Genomic DNA, 22,687 nt, shown 5'->3' with positions numbered 1-22,687 from the left:
ATAAAGACACACCTGGAGGCTTTCTTCCATTAGACTTCTTTAATCTGTTATACAAATCAACAATGATAAATTATGTTAGAAAATGCATATAAACTCACAACTGCCAACATTTTACAATTACCTGCCATGATGAATAAAGTTGGAGGCTTGCCAGCTAAAATTTCTGCATGAATTGGAGTTAAAAAGTTGCTGCAGCTTCTCATTGGCTTTGTTCTCTCTATTTCTAACATGATGCTTGTTATTTACGAGGCAAGTCACTGAGACTCAGAATGGGCGGAATATTACACTATATTAATTCTCTGGCTTTATCTATATGAATGCTGTTTAATGTTGCATCTACATTTGCTTTTACAAGTAACAGTTAAATGCAGGACATGAACCTGGTGTGTATTGAATCAGTTAATTGATTACCCTTAAAAAATGAAAACCTGTGAGGGCTGGTGGCAGTGGAGTCATGTATTACATATATGCCATAGTTGCCCCATGTGACGCTGTTAGTAGGCTTCGAGGTGAATCATCCCAAATAAAGCTCTGCACGTCCAGCATGGTCGCCAGCTCCAAAATATGCTTCTGTAGAAGGCCGCCTCTCCACTGTGTCTTGTTTCGGGAGCTCAGGGTACGACTCTGGAAAGCTCCTGGACTCCTGCAAGCACAAAACACACCCATGAATTCATTCAATTTAAAACAACTATTATATTCATGACTGTTTACGTTGCAGACTCTCACTGAAGCATCAAAAACTATAAATGAACACATGTGGAATTGTGTAGTAAACAAAAACGTATGAAATAAATCAAAATGTGTTTTGTATTTTGGATTCTTCAAAATAGCCACCGTTTTGATTACTGCTTTGTACACTCTTAGCAATAACAGAGATAGTGTAGTGTGGCAGACTGTAATGAAATTTGTAATGCATTGAGCTCTGAAGCGATATGATTCAAGTGTATTTTGTGTTGGAATTTTCCAGAAGTAGGGACACTCTTCCCTACAGGACATGTCTGGTGGCACACGTTTTCAGAACAGATCCTGCTCTTAACTGTATTAACCCTTTTAAGCTTTCAGTCAATTCCAGCCGTTTCAGTACAAAAAAATCGCTAATATTCTATTTTTAAATTAAAAAAATTACGAAAATAGGGGGAATATTGGACGGGCATCACGAGGTGCATTTCCTTGAAAATGACCGATTCGGGGATTTTATACGACTTCAGGACATGTTTTGGACAAAATAGTTTACTGGCTTGTGTCGTCTGGATGTAAAAGGTTGCATTATGGCCGTTTTTTGTGGAATCTTTTTTTTGTGTGTAGTAATGAACCCGGAAATGTGAGTCGCGCTGTGTGCGTTGAAGCCGTGTATAGAGAACGGATGGATGAATATTCGTTTTGTCGGACAAATGTGTTTTTCTCACCTGCTGTAGTAATCGCATCTGAAAGTGGTTTATACCGGCGGATTCATGAGAATCTAAGCTTTCCATCGGCGTATAGTGTTTGTATAATTGTGTTTGCAGCCGTCGGACATTCTTGAAATTCCTATGCAAATTAGTAGGTGTACGCCGGCGGTACACCTACGACGCACTGAAGCATAAAGGGTTAAGTATAACTGAATTTTTGGCTTGCAAGTAAACATTGTAACTCCAGTGACTTACCCTAAAGAGTTTATGTAGTCTCAGTGCTGCTGAGCAGAACACAAAGCGGATCAGCAGCAGCGCAAGAACTCATCACCAAAGAATTGCAAAAAGGCTTGATCTGTGGAAACAGTGTTGCAAATCAATATTAGTGCTAGAACAAGCAGTTGATTAACATTTAGTTGACCAACAGAAACTAATCTGCAACAATACCATGATTTGTTCTTAACTATCTTAGTTCTAGTTTGGCTTATTGCTGGAGACATATTTGAGTTGTGCCATCTTTGGGCATGATATTTTTCTGATTTATTAGATGAGACAATGACAAAAAATGTCGGGAAAAAGAGCAGGGGAATGACATAAGATAAGTCTTGACCAGATTCCAACAGGGACTCACTGCTTATGGAGCTGACACCCATGTCATGTGAATACCTTTTTTTCTTTATTTATTGGTGCTGATGTGGCTCAGCAACCTCATGTGTGCATAGTTTACATCGGCTGGCATGGGGAACACAACAACAATGGACATCCCTGCAGATATCAGTGGACAGATATGCAGAGTATGCAGAAAAGGTATAAATAAACAAGGGGAAAGCAATGGGTCCAGACAACTGAGACTGATGGAGACGAGGAGATACCTCCTTTCTATCATCACCTGGTAAGAAATTCAGGGGACTTTTGCCAGTGTAGTGTTAAACAAAAAATACTCTGGATCCCATTGTTATGATTGACTGCTTTCAGATGACTCACTTCCACAAACAGTAATAAATAAATATTTGGGATAGTTTGCTGGATGGAGAAAACAAGCAATTAAAAAAATGAAACCTTGGGTTAGGTTTAGGAATGTGTGTTGAGTAATTTTCTTCACTTTCTGGCAAGTTTTAGTCTAAAGGATTAGGTAATTACATAATAGTAACTAAGGGATTACTAAATCATTTCAACATTACAATCCCTGATCAGCAAGTAATTTTCTATTGGTTGAAAGTATTTAAGAGTTGACAGTAGAAAAGACAGGAAATCTGTAATTTATGGTTGGCGTTGTTAACCCATCTAATATTGCTATGGAGAGAAGGAATGCTGCACTGTTGCACTTTACTTCTATTGTATCAAATTAGGTAGCGTTTCAGCAATTTAGGAACAGGTTCAGTAACCGTGTAACTGACTCACTATAAAATGCTGTATCTCACGCTCTCATTGCTTTTTTAGAGCTATCATTACTTTTATCAAATAGTTATTAATAGCTGTATCTATCACTTAGTCAATTATCAATTAATTGTCAATTATTAAATTCATTTCCAACTACTTTTGAGTCATTTTTTAAAAGAAAAAAAAGTAAAATTCTCTCATTGCATCTTTATAAATGTGAACATTTGATTGAATATATTCAGGTTGGGCAAATACTGGCATTTAATGCTGTTTAAGTATATTAACAATAAAAGAAAACTAACCAATCCACATTACTTGTACTATGATTAATACTGCTTGACCAAAATTAAAAAAACAAAACAACTTAATATATGAAAAAATATATATTTATCAAGGTCCATCTTAATCTTTTTTTTTTTTTTTTTTGCTTTTATTTTGACAGGTTAAGTTGAGAGGCAGACGGGAAAGTAGGGGAGAATACTTATAGAAAAGGGCCATGAGCTGGAATTGAACCCAGGCCACTGCATTGGTGACTAATAGGCCCTGTTTAACCCACTAGCCACCATGTAAGAATTTGGAAAATTGCTACCTATGGTCCGTGATCGAGTAATCATCTGTCCAATGTCACGGTAGACTTTGCAAAGAAATTCTTGAGCCCTTTCCCACAGTCCTCGTCGCACATTACTTAAACCACAAACAGAGGAGAAAGCCAAGAGTGGGCTGTAGAGGAACAGAGTGAAGAGGCTCCCACGCTGAGACTGATCTAAAAAGGCAAGTTGAGACCAGACAAATGAGACACATTTATACTTCATAATCATGTAAACATGGCACCTCAGTACTTTCTCAAAGTAGCATTCTCATTACATTCAACAATTACCTACATGAAAAGTCCGCCAAATGAACATGAACACATCAGAACATCACCAGAGATTAAATAACAGCATCTTTAGAGATCAAAGTTATTCAATTTTAATATTAAGTGTACATAATTATTAAAAGGAGAGACATGCAGTTTTTCATGTTCATATGTCTTGAAACTCTTAGCTTTACTCTAATTTAAAATACATTTTTGTGCAGAAGGCAGTATATTTTGCTTATTGGAGGTGCGTAGGGAAATGATCTTTAATAGCATGCACGAACAGGACTAATTATTACACAAGCAAGCAAAATGGTACCTGATTGCAACTTTTTACTAACTAAAAACATTAGTCTCCTAATATTGTACTTTTTGTTTTCTACAAACTGTTTGAGAAGGCCTAAAGCAACCATAAATCTTATCAATGAGCAAATACTATGTGTGAATCAAAGCTTTACATATCTTATTTCTCTGTGCCACAGAGGTCCGTTGTTGCCCACAAATAACTAAAAACACCAGTGCTCCACACAGTAACACTATCTGACATTTTCCTTCATTACTATGAATTTATTACTATGTTTAATTTGACTTAATCCTACATCCACCATGTTGCTGTCAGCAATACTCCCTAGAGAACCAAATGTGCATCACTACTCTGCTAAAAATCAGTCCCTATAAAATGCAGTTTATTGGAATTTAATATTTGCAAAAAAAGCACAATGAGCAGCTGTTTCACTTAACTCTTGAGTCTTTAAAGATGGCTGTGTTCCAAATTACAAACTTTTTAAAATACGTTTAGTCCGCACTGTGCTCTCACCACAGCTTCCAGAGATATGTGAAAAGAGAATTTCCCCTTGCGTGTTCAATGAGTACATTAAAATAAATAAATAAATACATACATATATAAAAATATTGCAGCTGTCTTTACTAAGTATAGTATGCATAAAATTGAGACATACTAGTCAATCATAATATTGCACCTTAGGCTTTGGCTAACATGCTCACATATCCATCAGTCTGCAGTGTGAAATGAGCTGTCATCTTTCTGTGCGTTTCAGCTTGTTGATACTCATTCAAGAGACCGTATCTTTTGCTGGTCATAGGATGCAGGTCAGAATGGCCATAAAAGAATGCTTGTTGGCAACTGGATGTAGGAGGACATCCCAGTACTTCTCATATACTGAATTTGACGTACTATACAGTGTGGTAATGTGGGTTTTGGCAGACACCCTGTTTTTTCTGTGCTCACTTGTTCAGTAGGCTTGAACAAGTGAGCCACAGACAAGAGTACAGAAGTGAGATGGTTTACAGAGATGGCCGAACTATGCTGGTTTTAGTGTTAGCATGGAATTTGCTTATGGCCAAAAAAAGACAGAATATGATCAGCTATATCCTTTAATGAACTGTGGATTTAGAGTTGCACACACCTTGTACACTCTTGGGATATACTGTAGGTGATAGTAGGCACACAAGAGGCTGGCCAAACAGATTTGTGAAATTCTATTAGGACAAAGCAAAAGACACAAATCACCATGTTAATAATAAAAACACCCATACTGGGCGTAGTCTCATCAAAATCATTCATACAGTCTGAAATTGCATCTATAATGTAAACATGGGGTCAGTGTATTAGTTGTGGAATCTGGCATTCTGTTCTGCAATAGCAAACTGGCACCATTAAAAGCATGCTGAACTACGTATTAGCCTATTTACATACCTTGTAGGCTGTGCTGTTTGAAGAATCCACAATGACAAAAAGTGGCTTCCGGGTGAAAGGGAATAAATCCCCTGGATGAAGGCTGCAACATTGCAAACATGCAGATATCAGGAACCTTGATGCATATCTACCCTAGTAAACTCAAAATGAGCCTCTGCAGTATTGAAAATGGACAGGTGGCTTTCCAGTCAGTTGTTTGTCAGATTGCCGGTTGTGTACACATATTTAGAGTTTGTAGCTTGGTATTAATACACATATTACAATTGTGTGGCCACACAAAGCTCCAGTCTGGTAGTTAATTACATAATTGTTAATTGGCTTAATTACAAACAACAGTGATGCAACACAGGGCTGAAATAAGCACCCTGGATCAGTTGAGTCAAGAGAACAACATAGTATCTTGTCAGCAGCCAGTTATTTGGTATATCCACAGGCATTCCTTCTGCCATCTCACCAACACTTTTAACACTTGACCCATATCATCATACTGCCACCCCCAAGTTCATGTCAAACAGACAGAACTCATCTGAGTAAAACAAGTTGATCTCATCTGACCAAATGTTTACGTTCTTTAGCAAAGTATGCAATGCCCTGACTGCTGTTTGAGCTATCACAGAAACTGATCTCTATTGATAATCCCTGTGCCAAGCACCTGCTCATCTGAACAGTCACTGAAGCTCTGATTATTGGTAGTGTGGCTCATTCTATATGTCCTGATTACTGCAACTGGGTTTCCACTGATTTTCACTTGATCACTGACCTTCCCTGTATGCTGTTTGAATTTTGTCTCATGATCAGATTTTTAATTTCTTCTGTCATGGCAATATGGGGCCATGATACAGACATGCAGATAGAAACAACCCAGAAGTTCAGAACCTACAAAAGTTCTACTGTTCACAGCTCATTTTAGAACCATGTCCATGCAGCTAGAGTAATTGAAAATCACAGGTATACTCAATTTTGTTTCAATGATCATAGGTATTCTAACTTGTCTGTCAGTAATCACAGGTGTATTGCCCTTTACTGAACTGAGTTTCCACTTTGGGGCTTTGTTTTTCATATTTCATGTATTTACACACGGGGACAAAATTGTTGGTACCCCTCAGTTAAAGAAGGAAAAACCCACAATTCTCACTGAAATCACTTGAAACTCACAAAAGTAACAATAAATAAAAATTTATTGAAAATTAAATAATCAAAATCAGCCATCACTTTTGAATTGTTGATTAACATAATTATTTAAAAAAACAAACTAATGAAATAGGGCTGGACAAAAATGATGGTACCCATAACTTAATATTTTGTTGCACAACCTTTTGAGGCAATCACTGCAATTAAACGATTTCTGTATTTGTCAATGAGCGTTCTGCAGCTGTCAACAGGTATTTTGGCCCACTCCTCATGAGCAAACAGCTCCAGTTGTCTCAGGTTTGATGGGTGTCTTCTCCAAATGGCACGTTTCAGCTCCTTCCACATATGTTCAATGAAATTCAGATCTGGGCTCATAGAAGGCCACTTTAGAATAGTCCAACGCTTTTCTCTCAGCCATTCTTGGGTGTTTTTGGCTGTGTGTTTTGGATCGTTGTCCTGTTGGAAGACCCATGACCTGCGACTGAGACCAAGCTTTCTGACACTTGGCAGCACATTTCTCTCCAGAATGCCTTGATAGTCTTCAGATTTCATCGTACCTTGCACACTTTCAAGACACCCTGTGCCAGATGCAGCAAAGCAGCCCCAAAACATTACTGAGCCTCCTCCATGTTTCACCGTAGGGACAGTGTTCTTTTCTTCGTATGCTTGGTTTTTGAGTCTATGAACATAGAGTTGATGTGCCTTACCAAAAAGCTCCAGTTTGGTCTCATCTGTCCAAAGGACATTCTCTCAGAAGCTTTGTGGCTTGTCAACATGCATTTTTGCAAATTCCAGTCTCGCTTTTTTATGAGTTTTTTTCAGCAGTGGTGTCCTCCTTGGTCGTCTCCCATGAAGTCCACTTTGGCTCAAACAACGACGAATGGTGTGATCTGACACTGATGTACCTTGGCCTTGGAGTTCACCTTTAATTTCTTTGGAGGTTGCTCTGGGCTCTTTGGATACAATTCCAACGATCCGTCTCTTCAATTTGTCATCAATTTTCCTCTTGCGGCCACGTCCAGGGAGGTTGGCTACTGTCCCGTGGGTCTTGAACTTCTGAATAATATGAGCCACTGTTGTCACAGGAACTTCAAGCTGTTTAGAGATGGTCTTTTAGCCTTTACCTTTAAGATGTTTGTCTATAATTTTTTTTCGGATGTCCTGGGACAATTCTCTCCTTCGCTTTCTGTTGTCCATGTTCAGTGTGGTACACACCTTTTCACCAAACAGCAGGGTGACTACTTGTCTCCCTTTAAATAGGCAGACTGACTGATTATGAGTTTGGAAACACCTGTGATGTCAATTAAATGACACACCTGAGTTAATCATGTCACTCTGGTCAAATAGTTTTCAATCTTTTATAGAGGTACCATCATTTTTGTCCAGGCCTGTTTCATTAGTTTGTTTTTTTAAATAATTATATTAATCAACAATTCAAAAGTAATGGCTGTTTTTGATTATTTAATTTTCAATAAATTTTTATTTATTGTTACTTTTGTGAGTTTCAAGTGATTTCAGTGAGAATTGTGGGTTTTTCCTTCTTTAACTGAGGGGTACCAACAATTTTGTCCACGTGTGTATATGTATTGCATTGCACATTCTGTTATGGCACGAGTCTGGACTAAATATTGTTTTCTTTTCTATTTGTATAATGGATATAACACATGGAATGATCATATTCCATGTCATTGTCAATATAATTATATTGACAATGATATGGAATACGGACTGATGTTAATTATGTTACCATTAGTCACAGCAAACAAAAGGAAAACAGAGGGCGTTCCCTCGTCTTAAGTAACTGCGAACACAAGAAGGAAGACACAATACGAGGTACACTGTCCAACCAATAACATATGAAACCTCTTCTGTTACTAATTTTATAATATTTGAATTTGGCATTTTTAAAAAAAAATATGAACAAATTGAAAAATGATAATATATTAGACAGATTAAAAAAAACAACTCACCAGTGCATTTCTTTCTGGGCCTGATTCCTCTTCTGCACCGTTTCACCATTCACCACATCTCTATTTGTATTTGTAAGAACTCCTCCAAAATCATATGGTCCTGCAGAAAATGTTTGAATGCAAATGAATCACTAATTCAAGTTGAAAATGTAGAGCAGACAGAAGCACAAAACCTTCATTCCACTGCAGCTCTTGGTTACCACAAATTAATACTTTCAAAAGACCAGAGTTTTGCTTAAGTAGCAAATAAACTTGATGCAATGACTTTTTTTTTTTTTTTTTTTTTAAACCAGTGATCAATACCTGGAGTTAAACTTGAATATCCTTCAACCATAAAACAGAACCATTAAGTTTATTTTGTTTACACTGCTGTGAAAACCTGTGTTAATAATATAACAATTGTTGTTATTGCTATGCTTGAAAAGTTAAGATATTACTGGTGGATTGTAAAACACAATGTTGTTGAAGTCATAGATAATGGTTATTACAAATGAATGAGATGTTGACTCCTGCTTCTCACAGGGGGCACACTTTCTCATCAATTTCATTATAAGATAGAAATTTATGCTGCCTACTATAAAGGACAACAATGCAAAAGACAAGCTTCTGGAAGGTAGACAGTGTTTTCAGGTGTAGTCCTTTTGGCATGGATGTAGGTGCTGTGCTAAGATGAAAACCATTCACAAAGATTTCAGAACCTTTTCCCATTCATGCCATGTATTTTTCCCCCCACAAACTTCTACCTAAACCATGGAACCTTGCACAATCTTACAGTTTTACTCCAAATGCTTTTTAAGTTTTGAATTTTTGAAAACAGTCCTTCTGTGTTAAATTTTATAACCTCAGCAGTTCTTTTAAATCATCTTTAAAGCCTCACCCATGGCTTATTTTTCACAGGATTTGGCAGTTTGTTTTTTACTGGATACTCTGCTGGCATGTAAACATTAAGGAAAATCTCAGAGATGGTTTCCAACAAGAACTGAGGTTGTCTGAGAGCTAAAAAGAATATCCAGTATTAGTATGAAGTTTCTAATATAGTCTTTAGTGAATGATTTTGGACTAATTTTTTTATCTGTAGAGAAAGACACTATATCAATTCTTCTCTAAATTGGAGTTATGTTATTACAATTATATCCACAAAAATTCCAAAAAATATTTAGCATTTTACCCTCATAATCTGAATGCCCAGTAGGAAAGACTCCAGTAGCTGACAGGTACACAAGCAAAACACTATTGGCTGGCAATTCCTGAAAATAAGAGCAAGGAAAACAAAATAAAAAAGATAATATACAGCGGCAAAGATTAATACTGCAGTGATACATGAATTATTAATGCTGAAATGACAATGTAAAACTGGTTATGGATTGAGATAAAAGATAACCGACCCAAACAATTGCCACTCACTAAACTTAAACCATTTTCACCACAGAATGTTTTTTTATAAGCCTCAATACCCTTACAGAAATCAGAATCTTAATTTAAAGGACTGAGAATTTAAATAATGTCAGTGTATCAAGCCAGACATGACAGATACTATACATTTCATTAACAGCGCTGTGAAAAGTATTTTTTCTTCTGTTTTTGCACGTTTTTCACACTTAAATGTTCCAGATCATCAAACTAATATTTATATGTATTTAATATTACACATCGATAACCGACAAAACACAAAATGCAGTTTTTAAATGGTCATTTCTTAAAGATTTAATGAAATCTTGCATCACTTCTGTGAAAAAAAGTAATTGTACCTAGTATCTGGTTGGACCTCTCTTGGCAGCAACAACTGCAGTTCTACTTTTGTGATAGCTTGTGATCAGTTTTTTGCATCACTGAGGAGGAATTTTGGTCCACTCTTCTCCGCAGAAGTGTTAATTTGGTCACATTATATGCTTTTTGAGCATGAACTGCACTTTAAGGTCTTTCTATAGCATGGATTGGATTGAAATCCAGACTTTGACTCGGTCACTCCAAAAAATTAATGTTGCTCTTTTGGAGCCACTCAGATGTGGACTGTCTATAACCCATTCGTGTTGAGCTTTAGCTCATAAACTGATGGTGGCTATTTTCCAGGAAGATTTTCTGATATAGAGCAGAATTGAAGCCTCCATAAATTATGATCATCCAGGTCCTATGGAAGCAGAGCACCATCAAACCACTACCACCATACCACTGCTGGTATGATGTTCTTCTTGTGGAATGCAGTATTAGCTTTACACCAGATGTAACAGGATCCATGTCTTCCAAAAAGTTCCACATTTGACTCATCAGTCCACAGGATGTTATCCAAAAGTGTCTCAAACAGAATTTTTTTTTGCAAATACCCGATGAGCCTTTATGCTCTTTATGGTCAGTAGTGGTTTGTGTCTTGCAGCTCTCCCATGATGCCATTTTGGCCCAGTGTTTTCCTCATTGTGGAATCATGTAGATGGACCTTAACTAAGGTCAGTGAGGTCTGCAGATCTTTTGATGTTCGTCTGGGTTCTTTTGTGACCTTCTGGATTAGATATCAACGTGCTCTTGTAGAAATGTTGGTAGTTGGGCCACTCCTGGGAAGGTTCACTACTGGTTTATGTTTTCTCCATTTGTGAATAATGTCTCTCATTGTGGTTCTCTGGAGTCCCAGAGCCTTAGCAATGTCTCTGTAACCCTCAAAACTGATAAATGCCAATGACTTTGTTCCACATTTGTTCTGGAATCTCTTTCGAACATGGCATACCGTTTTGCTTTTCGAGACCCTTTAGCTACATGATAATACCAGACAGGTTCTATTTAGTAATGTTTAGATTGAACAAGCCTGTCAGAAATCATATGTGGGTGTGGCTGGTAAAATTGAAACCAACTGTGAAATGAATTTGGTCATTTGATAGATTGGTGGAACTTATATCAAAATTGGTTTGATGATGTAAAATTTTTAAGTGTGATAATTACACAAAAACAGAAGACACTGTAGGAGGGAAATATTTTTCCACATCACTGCATCTTCAACCCAGAGAGTTTAAGATTAAAGTGAATACTGACCTTAAAAGAGGCAGACAAGAAAGTAAAAAGCTGGCTGAACGTTGGTTTGTACAGCAAATACTTGTGAGGGTTCTCTCTTTTAGCTGGCTTCTCATTCGGTTCCTGTGGAGAAACATTGTACATAAGTACCACATATTTGTAAGTTTAAATTTATGTAAATCATTATGTTCATCAGACAAAATCAGTTCAACACTTATGGAGAATAATGCACACAGAGGGGAGAGTGCATCTCACTTAGGACTTAACCCGTTTAATCCCACTGGCAACAATTGTTGCCACTCGTTTTTCTTTTAATTTTTACTCTCTCAAAGTGTTGGTTTGGCTTTTGACAGCTAATGCAAGTTTTAAAATCAAAGAATAGGTTGTCTCCTGTAAATTGCATCAATGTCATGTAACTAGTGTGAATGGTCACATGACTAGGGCTCTTTGCTTCCTGCCTACGCTGATGGAAGGAGATGTCTGCCTCAAACTTGTACAAGAAAAATCGATTTAAATTTCTTAACAGATATAACAAGAATCAAGAACAAGTGGGACACAATCGTGAAGTGGAACGAAATTTATTAGATATTTTAAACTTTTTTAACAAATAAAAACCTGAAAAGTGGGGGGCGTGCAATATTATTCGGCCCCCTTGCATTAATACTTTGTAGTGCCACCTTTTGCTGCAATTACAGCTGCAAGTTGCTTGGGGTATGTCTCTATCAGTTTTGCACATTGAGAGACTGAAATTCTTGCCCATTCTTCCTTGCAAAACAGCTCGAGCTCAGTGAGGTTGGATGGAGAGCGTTTGTGAACAGCAGTCTTCAGCTCTGCCCACAGATTCTCCATTGGATTCAGGTCTGGACTTTGACTTGGCCATTCTAACACCTGGATACGTTTATTTGTGAACCATTGTAGATTTGGCTTTATGTTTTGGATCATTTTCCTGTTGGAAGATAAATCTCCGTCCCAGTCTCAGGTCTTTTGCAGACTCCAACAGATTTTCTTCCAGAATGGTCCTGTATTTGGCTCCATTCATCTTCCCATCAATTTTAACCATCTTCCCTGTCCCTGCTGAAGAAAAGCAGGCCCAAACCATGAGGCTGCCACCACCATGTTTGACAGTGGGGATGGTGTGTTCAGGGTGATGAGCTGTGTTGCTTTTACGCCAAACATATTGTTTTGCATTGTGGCCAAAAAGTTCAATTTTGGTTTCATCTGACCAGAGCACCTTCTTCCACATGTTTGGTGTGTCTCCCAGGTGGCTTGTGGCAAACTTTAAACGAGACTTTTTATGGATATCTTTGAGAAATGGCTTTCTTCTTGCCACTCTTCCATAAAGGCCAGATTTGTGCAGTGTACGACTGATTGTTGTCCTATGGACAGACTCTCCCACCTCAGCTGTAGATCTCTGCAGTTCATCCAGAGTGATCATGGGCCTCTTGGCTGCATCTCTGATCAGTCTTCTCCTTGTTGGAGGTGAAAGTTTAGAGGGACGGCCGGGTCTTGGTAGATTTGCAGTGGTCTGATACGCCTTCCATTTCAATATGATTGCTTGCACAGTGCTCCTTGAGATGTTTAAAGCTTGGGAAATCTTTTTGTATCCAAATCCGGCTTTAAACTTCTCCACAACAGTATCTCGGACCTGCCTGGTGTGTTCCTTGGTCTTCATGATGCTCTCTGCACTTTAAACAGAACCCTGAGACTATCACAGAGCAGGTACATTTATACGGAGACTTGATTACACACAGGTGGATTCTATTTATCATCATCAGTCATTTAGGACAACATTGGATCACACAGAGATCCTCACTGAACTTCTGGAGTGAGTTTGCTGCACTGAAAGTAAAGGGGCCGAATAATATTGCACGCCCCACTTTACAGTTTTTTATTTGTTAAAAAAAGTATAAAATATCCAATAAATTTCATTCCACTTCACGATTGTGTCCCAATTGTTGTTGATTCTTGACAAAAAATTAAAATTTTATATCTTTATGTTTGAAGCCTGAAATGTGGCAAAAGCTTGAAAAGTTCAAGGGGGCCGAATACTTTCACAAGGCACTGTACATACATAGTCAATATATAGTCCATCCAATAAACCAGATTTTGTGACCTATGGAGGGAAGAGATATGTGGGCGGCGGCGGAGTGACTTCAAATCGCTGAGCCGTTTACAATCGTCGTTAACGTCGTTACCATCTCGCGGGAGTATCAGCGACAATAAAGTGTTCAAACTTGAAATGAAATCGGCGGATCCGCGGAAAATTCCCATCCCTGGACTCTACACTTCACGGTGATTCGATTACAGTACTGTACATGACTGCTCTCAATGAGTGGTGGCTAGCATTCAGCGCGGTGGATGTTAGCAGCCGTTCGATATTACGACTCGCCGATCATAAACATACCTCACCCCCCAAAAACATTTTCTCCTCGAATTTAGACGATTCACAAGAATGACCCTGGCAATGATAAAATCCGCGGAATTCCGCGGATCCGCGGAAAATTCTCATCCCTGCACACCACCAAAGTCAAGGAGGTAATCATAGACTTCAGGAGGACCAGGAGAGTTACACAGCTCCCACTCCACTTCAGTGGAGAAGAGAGAGGGAGGACTGAGGGTCTTACTACCTGGCACCCACATTACCAATGATCTGACATGGACATTAAACACCTACACCCTGGTGAATAAAGCCCAGCAGAGGATGTTCTTTCGAGGAAGCTGAAGCAGGCTGGTTTGGCTCTATAACGGCTCAGAAACTTCAACAGAAGTACCACAAAGAGCATCCTCTGCCAAGGCTGCACAGTGTCGTACAGCAGCTGCACAACAGAGGGCAGAAAAGATCTGCAGCAGGTTGTGAAGACGACACAGAATATTGTAGGAGCTGACCTCCTGGACTTGCACTCTGTGTATGTTGCGTGTATGCTGAGAAGAGCATGGGCCATCTGTATGGACAACAGCCACCTGGGACATTCCCTGTGTGTTCCACTGCCGTAAATAAAGACAGACTAATAGGCTGAGGAACAGCTTTTTTGGAGCTTTAGCCTCCATCATCCCACCCTCCTTCCCCTCCCACACAAGCACAGCCTAGAGCTGGAACTCCTACACCCCTTAAACTCAGACATTCAGTGACAGACTATAAACATTTCACTGCCTTTATAAGAGCAATTCATGCTGTCTTGTTGTACATATTGTTTTTTTTTTTTAAGGACAGTCTGCCCTACTGAGATGTTACATCATTTGATGCTTGCTCTACTTCTCGTTATGGTAATATGATATTAACAGACAAATTAACACATCTAGATATTAATATGTTTGTGTAATGATGAGTTCAGGAGCAATTCAAACCAGAAGAATCACGTAGAGACGTACAGAGAGCTGTATGCATGTTGTAACTACGATCAAATTAGATATAAATTCAAACAAGACGACATGGTCATCAATATCCCCCGCCACATGTGATGTCTATGAGTCTGTATCCAAAATAGTGATCAAGGGCCATAACTCTGTTAAATATTATCGCACAGGTCTCATTTTCGAACTTGATCAAGGTGTCCATGGTGTGCAGCTACACACTAAATTTCGTAATCCTAGCTGTAATAGTTTCTGAGAAAAGCTGTCCCCTTCATATGAGTCTATATCCAAAATAGTGATCAAGGGCCATAACTCTGCTAAATATTATCGCACAGGTCTCATTTTCGAACTTGATCAAGGTGTCCATGGTGTGAAGCTACACACTAAATTTCGTAATCCTAGCTGTAATAGTTTCCGAGAACGGACGGACGCACCGAAGCACGGACGGAGGCCAAACCTATATCCCCCTTTTCCACTTCGTGGAGGCGGGGGATAATTATATTTCTGGTCAACAAGAGGCAACTGGCATTGCTGGAAAAGTCAAGTCATGCAGTTGCATTTGATATGTACTACACGTCGCTACAATAAATACTTGGAAAATTCATATCCCTTGAAAAAGGGATATGAATTTGATGCAAAGCGCAAACTGAAACCTCATCTTGTTTCACCTTGTTATCATGACACACCCTGTCAGGTTTTAGTGTTAGATTTTAAGATATTGTTTCCATCACAGGTGTGTTAGGTCTACATCAGACAACAAAAAGTGAAAGGCCATTTTACACAAATGGAGAAAAGATCACACTATTATGCTACTAAAAATCAAATAGGAATGCTCTGGAATTCTGTCCTATTTGCAGAATTCAGCTGTATTACCGTAATTTCCAAAAAGTGCTGCCAAGACAATCTCAATAAAGAAGCTAATGTTTTTTAGACACCAGAAATAAGCCATCCAATTATTTATGCAGCTAACAGAAACAGTTTGTTCATTTTGTGAATTTCAAATTCTAGATGACAGATAATAATGGGTCAATTGCAGGCTTTTGTAAGGGCCTGCCCTATGTTGGGGCCTTGGTCACTTATTTCCATCACTATGACCGATGATAAAGGGTACACCATCATCTGGCACGATGGACAAGACACTTACCAGTGTTCCCTGTTTGGAGGTCTGTGTGGCCAGATTCACCGGTTCCCTCTCCAAAGCTTGAAGCATGCGAAACATATCTATGGTTAATTCACTGAACTTCACCTAAAAAAGGAAGACAAACACTGGTGTCAGCTTACTGTTGCAGGATTCATGGAGAATCAGTACTCTGGCCATAGTTGTTTTGTAGATGACACAAAAGTCAGCTTCCTACACAGAAATTTGTTTGCAGGTTGACAAAATGAGAGTCTTCAAAGACAGATTAGAGTTGACATAATAGTGAGAAAATGGACTATTTTAATCCTCTCCAAACTACTTTGATATATGAATCTTAAGTTTCTGGGTGAGTGAGTTATTACAGCCAGAAGAGGACACTGCAAAAACTCATCTCTGAAACATCAAGATGAAGAACATATGTTACACATATGAACATATGTTAGTGTAGCCTGCACTGAGAACAGAAATAAGTCAGAGCAGAGACACAGAGGGTGAGGAAGGGTTTGTCACACATGTTGGACCAGTGAAATGACATCTGCTTGTGTTCCAGTGACATAAATAACAGAGAACTCAAAGCTAGTAAGAGCAAAAAGGTGGTACTTCCCAAAAATGTTTTTATATGGTGAAAAAATGATCTTTACATTTCCATTCCATTAAATTTAACTAGGATTCTACAATGTTTTTGCAATTGAGTCCCTGATTTGTCTACTCTGTGCATGCTCAAATGGATTCCCACATGTAGGTGCTGTGATAAACACTGCTGTCTGTGGTTTCACAATAATCCACTAATGTACAGATCCCATATGGTATATCAAAAAATATGTTGCCAGTAGACTGAAACCAATGTTTTTGCCTAGTGATACATTTGAATTTGAGATCAAAACAGGACAAAAGTAGAGATTGGCTGTAGCTTTTCTTTCACGCTCCTTATACTTAAAAATATAACAGTTTTTGTGTAGGGACTTTGAATGTTGGAACTATGACAGGAAAAGATAGCGAGCTGGTTGACATGATGCAGAGGAGGAAGGTGGACATACTGTGTGTCCAGGAGACCAGGTGGAAAGGTAGTAAAGCTAGAAGTTCAGGAGCAGGGTTCAAGTTGTTCTATCATGGTGTGGATAGGAAGAGAAATGGAGTAGGAGTTATCTTGAAGGAGGAGTTTGTTAGGAATGTCCTGGAGGTAAAAAGAGTGTCAGATCGAGTGATGAGCCTGAAGCTAGAAATCGAAGGTGTGATGTTCAATGTTGTTAGTGGGTATGCTCCACAGGTAAGACGTGAGCGGGAGGAGAAGCAGAAATTGTGGTTGGACCTTGATAAACTGATGCACAGCATCCCTAGAAGTGAGAGAGTTGTCATTGGTGCAGACTTCAATGGACATGTTGGTGCAGGAAACAGAGATGATGAGGAGGTCATGGGCAGGTTTGGTATCCAGGAGAGGAACGCAGAAGGACAGATGGTGGTTGACTTTGCAAAAAGGATGGAAATGGCTGTAGTGAATACTTTCTTCCAGAAGAGGCAGGAACATAGGGTGACCTATAAGAGTGGAAGTAGGAGCACACAGGTAGACTACATCTTGTGTAGACGGTGTAATCTGAAGGAGATCAGTGACTGCAAAGTAGTGGTAGATGAGAGTGTAGCCAAACAGCATAGGAGGTGTGTAGGATGACCCTGGTGGTGAAGAAGATGAAGAGGGCAAAGGCAGAGCAGAGGACCAAATAGTGGAAGCTGAAAAAGGAAGAGTGTTGTATGAGGAATAAAGCTGATGAGCCACACAATGAAGCTATGGGAAAGAGTAGTTGAAGCTAGACTAAGGGCAGAGGTGAACATCTGTGAGCAGCAGTATGGTTTCATGGCAAGAAAGAGTACAACAGATGCAATATTTGCTTTGAGGATGTTGATAGAGAAGTACAGAGAAGGTCAGAAGGAGCTGCATTGTGTCTTTGTAGATCTGGAGAAAGCTTATGTCAGGGTGCCCAGAGAGGAACTGTGGTTTTGTATGAGGAAGTCTGGAGTGGCAGAGAAGTATGTTAGAGTGGTGCAGGACATGTATGAGGACTGTAAGACAGTGGTGAGGTGTGCTGTAGGTGTGATAGAGGAGTTCAAGGTGGAGGTGGGACTACATCAGGGATCAGCTCTGAGCCCCTTCTTGTTTGCTATGGTGATGGACAGGATGACAGATGAGGTTAGACAGGAGTCTCCATGGACTATGATGTTTGCAGATGAAATTGTGATATGTAGTGAGAGCAGGGAACAGGTGGAGGAGAAGCTAGAGGCGTGGAGGTTTGCCCTGGAAAGGAGAGGAATGAAGGTTAGCCGCAGCAAGACGGAGTATCTGTGTGTGAATGAGAGGGACCCAAGTGGAAGAGTGAGGTTACAGGGAGAAGAGATCAAGAAGGTGGAGGATTTTAAGCACTTAGGGTCAACAGTCCAGAGCAATGGAGAGAGTGTGGAAAAGAGGTGAAGAAGCGTGTACAGGCAGGCTGGAATGGCTGGAGAAAAGTGTCAGGTGTGATGTGTGATAGAAGAGTTTCAGCTAAAATGAAAGGAAAGGTTTACAAAACTGTGGTAGGGCTGGGTATCAATCTAAAAGTTTCGATACCGGTACCAATTCCGATACCTTCACTTCGATACCGGTTCCTAAACGATACTTTTTTCGATACCAGTTTTACAATATATACTCTAACAGAATGAAAATTGCATTACACATTACTTTTCACATCTTGAGTTTAATTTTCCAGTGATTTCCAGTGCAAAAGAACATTTGCAAGCAATGTACAGTTCAGTACATTCTGAGCCACCTTCGCCCCGGACCCTTCCTGGCCGACCCGGAGCCGGTCGCGGCGCACCGCCGCGGAGGAAATGCGCCAGGCGGGGGACGGCCCGCACCCGGTGAGAGGTCCCGCGAGGGGATCCTCCCGCACCGAGCGGCCGCCCCTGGCCCGCCGAGTTGAATCTCCCGGGCGGACTGCGCGGACCCCACCCGTTTACCTCTTAACGGTTTCACACCCTCTTGAACTCTCTCTTCAAAGTTCTTGTCAACTTTCCCTTAAGGTACTTGTCGACTATCGGTCTCGTGCCGGTATTTAGCCTTAGATGGAGTTTACCACCCGCTTTGGCATATACTGCACCGCGCACTATTGGCGTCTGTGGCGATGGGCGTGGGAGAGCTCAGCTGCAGAGGGGAGAGGTGTGGAGGAGAGTGTGTGGAACCAGCGTCAGGTTAATTAGCGCAGCTGGCACCAATTAGACTCACCTGATTCTCTCGGCAGTAACAGACTGAAGCAGAGGACAAAAGACAGACGGACAGAGAGGACGGGGGAACGGACGAGCGGAGGACAGCGGACAGGACGAGGTCCGGTGGAGCGGGCAGCTTATCGAACGAGATCCTGTGGAGATCCGGCTGACGCTGAGACTGTTTACCGGAGGAGAACCGGCGGAGAGCCGGCGGACGTTGAGACTGTTTACCGGACGAGGTCCGGTGTAGCGCCGGGCAAGGAAGAGAGACTGTTTTATTTACATTGAGACGGTGTGGTGAATAAAAGACTTTGTCTGCATTGGCCGAACTGCCGTGGTTATTGTGCTGAGCAGAGCCGCAGACAGGTTCTCCTGTTACAGCGTCCATTTTACAAAAGTAGAGCCACGTTTTAGACCTCAGAGGCATCTTTTCCCACTTCGACGACATGCTAAACAACTGCAGTAAATTCAATGTACCTAACGTGAAACCTGTCTGTGAACGGGCAGCATGCTTTTTTCCGGCTTGCCGCAATCACGTGTAATGTTACAGCCAATCACAGGTTTGCTTTATCATAATCACGTGATAAGTACCGGAACATGGAACCGAAAGACGAGGCTTATTTCGATACTCCTTAGTACCGAAACATTTCGGTCGGTGCCATTAAAGAACCGAAGTTCGGTACTCAGCCCAAGGTGAGACCAGCCATGTTGTTTGGTCTGGAGACAGTGTCCCTGAGAAAAAGACAAGAGGCAGAGCTGGAGGTAGCAGAACTGAAGATGCTGAGGTTCTCTTTGGGAGTGACTAGGATGGATAGGATCAAGAATGAGTACATCAGAGGGACAGCACATGATAGAGGCTTTGGAGATCAAGTCAGAGAGGCCAGACTGAGATGGTTCGGACATGTTCAGAGGAGAGAGAGTGAATATATTGATAGAAGGATGCTGAGTTTCCCACTGCCAGGCAGGAGGCCTAGAGGAAGACCAAAAAGGGGGTTTATGGATGTGGTTAAAGAGGACATGAAGGTAGTTGGTGTGAGAGAAGAGGATGCAGCAGACAGGGTTAGATGGAGGATTGATTCGCTGTGGCGACCCCTGAAGGGAAAAGCTGAAAGGAAAAGAAGGAGTATATTTTTAAAAGCAAATAGACATTGTATTGAAATGTCACTCTGTTATTAACATACTTTTGGACTGGCACTGTATGACATGCCAGTAAAATCAGCGATGCTTTACTTAATCTGAACATGTTCAAGTGAACATCATATAAACAAAACTTAATTGTTGTTTTCTTTACAAGTTAACATAGACCTCTGTACTATTTGTATCTTATCTGGTGTATGAAACAGATTTAATGTTCTAACTGGTTAAATGACAGACTAATCCTTCACTCAAAATTCTTTAACCCTGTGAAAAAAAATGCAGAAATCTATATGTGATTTGGTGAATTCTGTTTGTAAGAAAATCCTCTATTAAGAAAAGTGCTAAATGCATCAAGTTCTCTGAATTCATCTGTCCCCAAGAAGTAACTGAAGAACAGCTCCATTTGTATAATTGGTTCTTGTATCAAACCCTGTGTATTTATCCTTTTTAAGTAAATTGGGGCCATGGGGGCTTGCTAAAAATGCTAAAAATTAAGAAAAACCTACTCGCGAGTGGGGTTTGGGAACTTAAAAGTACTAGAAATACTGCACAGAAGTGTTCCAACACCCCTGGGTTCCATTCTACACAAACTTGTGTGATAACTTAGCAAACTGGAGCTTTCTAGGTACCTCAGTGTGGAAAATAAGATAAGATAAGATAGACTTTATTAATCTCACAAAGGAGAAATTTAACATTACAGGGCTCTTAGAAACAAAAAACAGAGGAGTGCAAAAGTCACGAAAGTGCAAGAACAAGATAATAAATATTGCACATAATAACAACTACACAGTAGTGTTATACAGTCTGATGGCAGTGGGGATGAAGGACCTGCGGTAGCGCTCCTTCTTGCACTGAGGGTGTCTGAGTCTTGTGCTAAAGGAGCTGCTCAGCTCCACTACAGTCCGGTGCAGTGAGTGGGAGCTGTTGTCCATGATGGATGAGAGCTTGGTCAACATCCTCCTCTCACCCACATCCATCACAGAGTCCAGTGGGCAGCCCAGGACAGAGCTGGCCCTCTTGGTCAGCTTGTTCAGTCTCTTCATGTCCCGCTCTGTGCTGCCCGGGGCCCAGCAGACGACAGCGTAGAGGAAAGCAGAGGCTACCACAGTGTCGTAGAAAGTCCTTAGTAGAGGTCTGCACACTCCGAAGGACCTCAGCCTCCTCAGAAGGTGGAGGCGACTCTGGCCCTTCTTGTACAGAACATCAGTGTTATGGGACCAGTCCAGTTTATTGTTGAGGTGAACACCCAGGTACTTGAAACTGTCCACTGTTTCAATGTCCTGCCCCTGGATGTTCACTGGTGGATGTGGGAGTGTCCTTCTCCTGAAGTCGACCACCATCTCCTTCGTCTTACTGGTGTTGAGGCACAGATGGTTGCGCTCACACCAGTCCACAAAGTCCATGATGACCGACCGATACTCCAGCTCGTTCCCCTCGGACACACGGCCCACAATGGCGGCGTCATCAGAGAACTTCTGGAGATGGCAGCTGTCCGTGTTGTAGGTGAAGTCCGAGGTGTAGATGGTGAAGAGGAAGGGCGAGAGGACGGTGCCCTGGGGCGCCCCCGTGCTGCAGACTACCACCTCTGACTCACAGCCGCGCAGCCGCACGTACTGTGGACGGTCAGTGAGGTAGTCAGTGGTCCAGGCAGCGAGATGTCCATCCACTCCCGCGTCCACCAGCTTCCCCCGCAGCAGCGCCGGCCTGATGGTGTTGAAGGTGCTGGAGAAGTCAAAGAACATGACTCTCACAGCGCTGCCGGCGCTCTCCAGGTGAGTGAGCGCTCGCTGCAGCAGGTAGATGACAGCGTCTTCTACCCCCATGTTGGGCCTGTAGGCCAACTGCAGCGGGTCCAGGTCGGAGCTCACCACTGAGCGGAGGTAGTGGAGGAGGAGCCTCTCCATGGTCTTCATGAGGTTGGACGAGATTTTTAATTGACTATTTTTGGTGGCAAAAATCTCAGTGTGGGACAGGCACCAGAGACCCCAAATTTTTCTACAAGACAGTTCCATCTGTTTTCTATCACTGTACAAAAAAGCAGCAGGGTTATATTTGTAGTTACTGAGATATTCTTACTCAAAATGGCATGGGTAATGTCAAAATCGTTTTTTGCTTTTCAGTACTTTAAATTGGAATACAAGTATTAGTAGTCATTCCAATGGTAGTATTACGTATGTTTTGTTCTTTTTGAAATGTTAGTTGTTAAAGGTGACTACCTTCAAAAAGTGTAATGGTATAACTTAGGTATACCTAAGTTATAACTTAGGTATAGGTTCTTTTGCTTGTAACATGACATTGTACAGTTAAATTTAACATGTTTAATCCCGCTGCACTGATACTGTAAAATTCAGCATTATTGTTGTATTTTTAAATTAATCAACCATGAAC

At 40.7% G+C, this 22,687-nt stretch overlaps 1 protein-coding gene across 1 annotated transcript in view; it reads right to left on the bottom strand.

Moving 5' to 3' along the window:
- Positions 1–459: 459 nt before the first annotated feature.
- The window catches only part of scai (suppressor of cancer cell invasion), a 72,157-nt gene continuing 49,929 nt past the window's right edge, over positions 460–22,687 (bottom strand). Inside the window, 11 exon segments of the mRNA XM_051938957.1 lie at positions 460–585; positions 587–643; positions 1,644–1,702; positions 1,705–1,743; positions 3,358–3,531; positions 5,052–5,124; positions 5,342–5,423; positions 8,443–8,542; positions 9,611–9,689; positions 11,461–11,562; positions 15,935–16,036. Coding sequence (XP_051794917.1) covers positions 460–585; positions 587–643; positions 1,644–1,702; positions 1,705–1,743; positions 3,358–3,531; positions 5,052–5,124; positions 5,342–5,423; positions 8,443–8,542; positions 9,611–9,689; positions 11,461–11,562; positions 15,935–16,036 — 993 coding nt within the window.

The sequence above is a fragment of the Acanthochromis polyacanthus genome, chromosome 18 (genome assembly GCF_021347895.1).
Source record: "Acanthochromis polyacanthus isolate Apoly-LR-REF ecotype Palm Island chromosome 18, KAUST_Apoly_ChrSc, whole genome shotgun sequence".
Lineage (NCBI taxonomy): Eukaryota > Metazoa > Chordata > Actinopteri > Pomacentridae > Acanthochromis > Acanthochromis polyacanthus.
Note: the sequence above shows the minus strand (reverse complement) of the source record. Positions and strands in the feature narration are given on the sequence as shown.